Source organism: Oryzias melastigma, linkage group LG7, assembly GCF_002922805.2.
Source record: "Oryzias melastigma strain HK-1 linkage group LG7, ASM292280v2, whole genome shotgun sequence".
NCBI lineage: Eukaryota > Metazoa > Chordata > Actinopteri > Beloniformes > Adrianichthyidae > Oryzias > Oryzias melastigma.
The window spans coordinates 14,965,183-14,973,321 of NC_050518.1; the positions used below are offsets into that span (position 1 = coordinate 14,965,183).

At 37.3% G+C, this 8,139-nt stretch overlaps 1 protein-coding gene across 1 annotated transcript; it reads right to left on the reverse strand.

The window, feature by feature from the left end:
- Positions 1–457: 457 nt before the first annotated feature.
- Positions 458–8,133, reverse strand: LOC112158746 (aquaporin AQPAe.a). The gene is made up of 6 exons (XM_024292244.2): positions 6,649–8,133; positions 4,681–4,875; positions 4,230–4,391; positions 3,979–4,143; positions 3,642–3,722; positions 458–2,957 (listed from the first exon to the last, which is right to left on the reverse strand). The coding sequence occupies exons 1-6, from the start codon at positions 6,661–6,663 to the stop codon at positions 2,742–2,744; spliced, it is 834 nt and encodes a 277-aa protein (XP_024148012.1). The 5' UTR covers positions 6,664–8,133; the 3' UTR covers positions 458–2,741.
- Between the last annotated feature and the right edge of the window lie 6 nt (positions 8,134–8,139).

Below are 8,139 nucleotides of genomic sequence, written 5' to 3' on the forward strand. Positions count from 1 at the left end.
TACAGTACATTAAAGATTTTTTCTTTACCCCACCAACTAGAAATTGTTTTTACATCCAGCCTTTACTTAAACTTTGTGATTTGTTCATGTTGCCAGGGGGTTGTACCACCAAAGCCCGGAAAGTTCTCTATATATGTGAGGCTAGGTAAACCTGCGGGAGGTCAGCGAGGGAGGGCTACAGAGCAGCACTGACCAGTCGAGAGTAATCGCCGCGTGTGGGGGTGTTTGTGTGAACGTGGAGGTGGGGATGAATGCAGAACGCTGAGCTCGCCCTTTTTCTACATGTTGGAAAGAACACACACACAATGCAAAATGCTGGCAGCACAGTGACAGATATGGCTATTGTGTTTGCTGTGTGTGTGAGTTTGAGTGTGTGTAAGTTTTAAACCACATTGAAATTAGAATTAACAAGATTTTATTTTGAAATCTCAATAATGTTGATGTTTGACCAAAAAAATTTCATTTTAGAGTAGAACAAAACTTTATTGATCCCACAAAAAAGGGGAATTGCCTAAATTAAAGGGCAAATTTTGGTTCCTTAAATACATTTAAACAACATTAGTGAAAAAAATGCAATGAAAATTAAAGGTTTCATCAAAGCAAATTGAAAACAGCATTCACCCACAGACGTCCTGCCATTTTCCTCCATTTGAAACTACAAAGCTTGTTTGCACTGAAAGTGTTCTCTATGTACAGCCATTATGGAGGTATGAAGGTCTATTTGATGGTGAACAAGAGGCTTTAGTAAAAATAAATAAATAAATAAATGGAACTGAGAGATGTACTGATCCTGACAGCATGGCTACGTCCACAGAGCCGGGGCAGGACCTGCTTAGCATTTCAAAGCGCTCACTAACACAATATGCAGCGAGAACATGAGGGCGTCATTCAGCATGATTTTCAATGAGTCTCTTTCACATATTGAAATGGGATGTAAATGCAAAAGCAGATGCTGAATCTCATTATAGTGGCTACAGTGAAAGGTAGAGACCTTAAGGTCACCATTTTAAAGGAAATCAGTCAGGATTCATTTATGTTATATGTCTTAACGATGCTATACATTTACAATAAACATTGCCCCAAAAACAGGATTTAACACTACCTGATGCAGAAGCATCAGGAGACCTTCTGATCCTCTGGTTTTGTTAAAATTGTGTTTTTAGCGTTAAAAGGCAAGTCTTGTTCCCATGTGATGTTTTTACCATCTACTACAGTGGATGCAGTTTACTTTTTTTCTGACTTTAATTTAAATTATTTTGGCAAAAATATCAGGTGACCTTCTGATCCCCTGGTTTAGTAAATCCCCTCCTTAAGATGTTTTAGAAGTGTGTTTTTACCCAGAAAGGCAGGTCTTGTTCCCATGTGATGTTTTAACCAGCTATAACAGTGGATGCAGTTTACTTTTTTTCCAAGATTATTGTAAATTAATTAGACATGAACATCACAGGATCTTCTGATCCTCTGGTTTGTACATCTCCTCCTTAAGATGTTTTAGAAGTGTGTTTTTACCTGCAAAAGGCAAGTCTTGTTCGCGAGTAAGATTTTTACCACTTATAACAGTGGATGCAGTTTACTTTTTTACAAGATTATTGTAAATTAATTAGACATGAACATCACTGGACCTTCTGATCCTCTTGTTTTGTAAATCTTATCCTTAAGATGTGTAAGAAGTGTGTTTTGATCCGTAAAACACAAGTCTTGTTCCCGAGTAATATTTTTACCACATATAACAGTGGATGCAGTTTACTTTTTTCCCAACATTAATGTAAATTAATTAGGCAAAAACATTAGGAGACCTTCTGATCCTCTAGTTTAGTAAATCTTATCCTTAAGACGTTTAAGAAGTGTGTTTTTAACCATGAAAAGGAAGGTCTTGTTCCCAAGTGATACTTTTGCCATATATGACAGTGGATGCAGTTTACTTTCTCCCCAACATTAATATAAATAAATTAGGCAAAAACATTCGTGGACTTTCTGATCCTCTGGTCTTGTAAATCTCATCCTTAAGATGTTTAAGAAGTCTGTTATTAACCAAAAAGGTAAGTTTTGTTCCAGTGTGTCAATTAATCCAACTTTTTACTTTTTACAGTGCATGAAGCAAATAGATGAATCCCAATTGGATGTGGAGTTAAAGCAATCGTGACAGATGAGTATGCTTCATTTTAATGCTATGAATTCAATTTAGACCAAAGATTAATTGGCAAACTAACATTATTGGGATGTCTAATCTGAGTTGCTTATTTTTTGGCCTGACATAAATGAACCCCTAGATTAAAGCACAGGATGGATGCAGATGACAATCATCATTCTTGCTGTCATTTGGTGGAGATTTCAATGCACAAAAATAAAGACTTTTTTTGTATAATTACAAAACTCCATCCAACCTTTTGTGTTTCTGTGCAGGAACATAGTGAACCAATCAAATGACAACTTTCCTCCTATGTCCCAAAAAGGAAACCAATCAGAAGAACTTGTTACAGAGAAGGGAGGAGCAAAAAGATCAAATTAAAATAAAAACAACTGTTGTGTTACATCATAAAAATGAATGTTGGTGCAAAGATATATGATTACAACTATATAACCCTAAAATAACACGATGTTTTTAAGAGATCAGCACTGGTTTATAGTGAGTTAACTTTTAAAAATCCCTTGTCCAACACATCTTTTCATTGGCCCCCAGCAGTGTGAAGTCTGACTGAATTACAGTTGTGCTGCAGGAAGCTCCGGGTCCTTTCACATCTTCAGTTGTTCTCCGGTTTGTTGGCCTGTTTGCTTCTGGCGGCGTTCTGCGTGACCGTGGACAGCGACGATCCGGTCACGCTGGCCGTCTCAACAATCTCAATGTCTTTGCAGGTCAAGCAGGCCACTAGCTTCTGACGAGAGGCGCTGCGTGCGAAAAAGAACTCATGGGACACTCCAGCCAGCAACGCACCCATCACTGGTCCAATCCAATAAATCTGACGGCAGAAAAAAACACAAATATTTATCTTTTAGCACTAAATCTCCAAGCAAGTACACATTTACTCGTTCCAGTAATGCTCCTTTTAAGCTAGAGAACTTGTTTCTTTTTTGTCTGTTTTGTACAGTGTTCTTATTGTAATAAACTGGCCTCTTTTGGTGGAGGTAGTATGATGGTATGGGATGACATAAACTCAATGAAAAAGGAGCCTTGAGCCTTCAAAAATACAACGTATCTACCTTCTCCCAGACTGTAAACAGCAGCCAATAATATAAGCCGTTTGGAACAGGAAATGAAGATCTTTTCATGCTTGAAACTGTTTAATCAAACAAATTCTTTCAAATGTGGCACTTGTCTGTGATTGGCTGCTTGGTGGCACAAGTGCCACACTAAACTGAAACTTAAGAAACCAAAATAAAATAAAAATAGGGAGAAAGTGAAATGAGAGACAACACAGCTGAAAACATATGCATTGCAAATGCAAAAATATATTCTGAAAGCAAAGAAAAAGATTTCAAAAACTAACATTTCACATTTTTATTTCCAACTTTTAAGGTTTTTCTCTTTTTTTTAAATGTTTTCAATTTAGAAAATTCTCAAAACTGTCTGGAGTGTGGTGGCAGAAAAATCTCTACGTATAAAACGACAGAGTTAAAACAAACAGCATGAAAGTGTTTCTCACCCAGTGGTTCTCCCAGAAACCCGTGACGATGGCTGGACCCAAGGAGCGTGCCGGGTTCATACTGGCACCAGAAAAGCGAGCCTGACACACACACAGTCATTGCATTATTTTTCAGTGTTTTATACTGATTTTCTATTTCAAGTCGCCTAAAACAAAAGTTTTTTGAAAATTTGCCAAAATTCGATTCACTCAAATTGATTCTCTTTATTTCAAAGGTTATAGTATTGCAATCAAAAACATAAATTGATCCAGTTTAAATCATCTTAAATGTTTGTTTCTATACAGTCAATGTTAAATATAAAAGAACCTATAAGATAAAAGGAAGCAGTCCTCTCACCCCTATGAGAACTCCAGCAGAGTGGGCCGCTCCAATGGCCAGGTTTCCTGGTTCTGGGCTGTCTCTCCGTCGCTGGTCCTCCACCGAGTACACAGTGAAGACCATCTGGAAGGTACACAGAACCTCCATCCCCAAAGCCTGAGCTGCGTTTAACTCGATGGGCACCTGGAGGCATGTAGGGTTGAGAAGGAATAACAGAAAGACATACTGGATCCTCACCTTTTGACCTTAACTGATACTTGAGAACTGACCCTGTTAACGAAGTGCTCCGCTGTCGTCTTGAGGGGTAAGGCCAGGTACAGCATCCAGGCGGCTAAACAGGCCCCCAAACATTGGGCGGCGATGTAAACCAAGGCCCGCAGAGCGTCCAGCCTCCGAGTGGCCAAGAGAGACAGAGTCAGAGAAGGGTTCACCTGAAGAACAAAACGGCTTATTTAGATCAAGAAGAATCCAGTTTTAGTCTATTATATCAGAGGTTGTTCTATTTGTGCATGAAAAATATATTTAAATGAATGTGAAATATTCATTACGCTGCAACTTACAATAAAAAACTTCAGGTTATTAAACTGAAAACTCAACCACAGATTTAAATCATTCAACCTTTAAGAAAAGCTCCAGATAATTGTTTTTCCTGGCATTTATTTTTAGATGAAAAATCAAAATAATCTTTTCTAAAGCAGTCTGCAACCCCGAAAAACTCACTTGCGCTCCGCTCATTTCTCCAAAACAGTGACTCAGTGCAATGATGGCCACGCCCACTGCCGCTGCAGGATACAGGGGTCCCACGGCGGCTTCTTCAGGGCCCGGAACAGAGGCGCCCAGCACGGCGCTCACCAGCACCAGGGTACCTAACAGCTCTGCCAGAATAGCACACCAGAACTTTCTACTACGCAGCTCCTTAAGGCAAAAATAATAAAGGAAATACAAAATAAAATGGGAAGGAATGAAGATCATTTTAGTAAATAGGTTGAACAAAAAGTAAAATTTAAAGAGCACATTTGCAACTCAATCTGTCTTTGACTGAAAAGAGCAGTTTAAGTTGAAATCTGTTTATTTCTGTCCTGAAGGGAGAACACAGTACAGCTCCTGTTAATAATAGCAGAGCCCAGAGGAGATGAAGACTGTCAACGGAAAAAATATTTATCACCCAAAGTTCCAAAGTTTTAGTCAACGCAAGCCCTAAACTGCGTAGAACTTTATTGATCTGATTGACTACACCATGAAAAGTTAGTAACCCTTACTCTATGAATGCAGCAAATAACAAAAACAAAGAATGTAAAAGTTGTATCGTCAACTCTGAAAGAATGCAGCTGGGACTGTCAGCTAGCAGGAGAGGGTGTAAAGAAAGGGATGATGGGACATCAGGGCAGGCTTACTCAGTGCCAACAGTCCTACCCACAACTCAGAGGCAAATTTCAGATGAACTACTGCCACTCAGCAGAAACTATGTCTTAGAAAACGACACAAATGTTGCAATTTTACCCAAAATAAATGAATAAACGCATAATCATAGTTAAAAGACCACAGAGAACAGTTTAACTATAGATCAACAGATGATGGGAGTGGCTCCTAAAGGAGGTTAGTTCCAGCTGAGGTCACAGCTGAAAGAACTGAGGAGGAATCTTGAACTGAGTCCATTTTGTGAAGGGAGTTAAACACTTTTTTAAAAAGCCCCCTGACTCTGAACATCACCATGCTGGTAACCCAAAAATACAAATATAAACAAACAACAGTCTCCGAAATTACAGTTATAGCTCTTAACCTTTCAACAACACAAACCATAAAAACAAATAAATGGGGAAAAAAAACAGTAAATAAATCAGTAAATAAATAAGCTAATATACTGGCAAATAAATAATTAAATGCATAAATATACTGGTAAAACAAATAAATAAACATACCGGTAAATAAATAAATATACTGGTAAATAAATAATGAAATTTAATAGTAAATAAATCAATAAACTTACCAGTAAATACATAAACATACTGGTAAATAAATAAATAAATTTAATAGTAAATAAATCAATAAACTTACCAGTAAATATATAAATATACTAGTAAATAAATAAATAAACTTACCAGTAAATAAATAAATATACTGGTATATAAATAAATAAATAAATAAACATAACAGTAAATAAATCAATATACTTGTAAATAAATAAAAATAAACATACATATTGGTAAATAAGTAAATCTTTTCTTCCATTGTTTTATTTCCTTGGATATGTTTAAAACACTTTTTAATGTGTTTTGTTATGTATAACATTTTTTACAACACAAATTTACAAATATCTTTTCAAAATGGGCTCTACCCTTTAGTTGAGGAGGCAGAAAAAGAGTTATTTTTTTGTTTATATCTTGCTTTCAATTATTATTTTATGTTTACTTTTCGTGTCTTCATAACCTTTAAATAAACATTCATTCTGCAGATTAAAAAACTGTTTTACTGATTCCTAAATGAACATTTATAAAAAACAGACCTGTTCTTTTCTGTTTTCATTTCATTCTCTGATTTGATTTTTCATACAAGTTTAAGCAAACTTTAAAATACATTTTTCTTAAATTAATTTTTAATTTGTGTGTCAAAAGGGGTTTTTATTTTATTTTTCCAATCAGGTTTACAATGTTACAGTTTCCGCTCCTCAAATAACCGGATGCAGCTCACCTCTCGCCACGTCATTTCAGATCCACTGATGCGACTCTCCTCAGGCTTCCAGCTCTGCAGTCCGTCCGCTCATCCGTCCGTCTTTCCTTCTGTCTGTGTGCTGCCGAGGAGATCTGGGGGCTTCAGGGTCTCATTATCTTGTGAGGTCCTTTGATGAAAATAACCTCCTCCCTCTCTGGCCCCCCGCCCCCTCACACTGTTTTCCTCCACTCAAGGCCTTCTTGGGATGTTTCCTCTCAGGCTTTTCTGCTCAGCATGCTGAGAAATCTGACAAATCCATCAACCTTCAGAAGACCCTGATGAACATCAGCGTGTGGACAGACTGGGTTCACATGGAGCAGGTCAGATCCAAACAGTGGTTCATCATCAGCTACTAGTTAAATGCATACATCTAAAAAAAGATATTACAGTTCAGTTTGCAGTTTACTAATAATGCTATTACCTCACACAAAGTGCAAAAGAAAACAGGAAGATGCAGGAACAGCTTTAAAAAGAGTGAATATACCATTAGAATAAAGAAATAAAGTTGAATTAATTTAGTCAAGTTATTTTCTACACTTTGGGAAATTAAGACACATCCACTAACATAACATTAATTTAAGCCTTTGCAGTGAAATCAGAGAAGAACACTATTGGTAGACATCTAATAGAGTAATAAAATGAAGGTGTCCTGTAGACGGTGGAGGACTCACCATTAGGCAAAGGATAGTCTGGGGTCCCAACCAGAACACTTCATAATTTTACTCGTATTATTATTTAAATCTGTCATTAATAAAACACCCCAAAATACTGAAATGGGAACCTTTTTCGTCCTCCCCCATCCCTCTGCAGCAATGGAATATTCCACTCAACAGGAAATTGACCCACAGAGAATTCCGTTTTTCCAGATTGGCCAGTTTTCCGCCTAATTGAGTAGTTCCAGTTGAATTCGACTTGGCAGTTGAAAATTGTTTTGGGCAGGTGGGCATAATTGATGCTGGTTTGGGATTGGTTCAGTGGTTTTTAGTTCCTTATTGAAGTATGGTTCAACCGGGGACATGTGGTCAGGAGAAGCAGGTGAAGCAGTGCCTCACCTGCCGTCATGACATGTAGAGCCTACTAATGATAAAAATGAATGCGTGCACCAACCCATTCCATAAATGCAATTTGTACACTTGATCATAATCAAAATCCTCAAAATGGCTGTATTTCCTGTTTATTTTCAGTGCAGGTTGTGAAGTCTGCCTCACTGCAGTTTTTAATGATCAGTTTTTATCAAAACATCAAAACATCTGGATTCTTGACATTGATTCTGTCAAACAGTGGACAAGTAAGGACATTAATTTAAAGTTTTTTTTTTTGTTTTTTTTTTATTTTTTTGCCCAGGGCCCCCAAACTGCTAAGACCACCACTGCCTGTAGACATCTACAATCAGGTATCTAACACTCATCATGTGTCCGGTGGAAGAAAACTACCAAAATGGCTTCTTTACAACATGCAAGGCATGATGGT

Bases quoted from the DNA above. Each gene is read 5' to 3' on its own strand.
- LOC112158746 (XM_024292244.2), bottom strand. The intron at 4,392-4,680 runs GTGAGTTTTTCG...TTTGTTCTTCAG, and splicing joins GAGAAATGAGCGGAGCGCAA to GTGAACCCTTCTCTGACTCT. The intron at 3,723-3,978 runs GTGAGAGGACTG...TGTGTGTGTCAG, and splicing joins CTGCTGGAGTTCTCATAGGG to GCTCGCTTTTCTGGTGCCAG.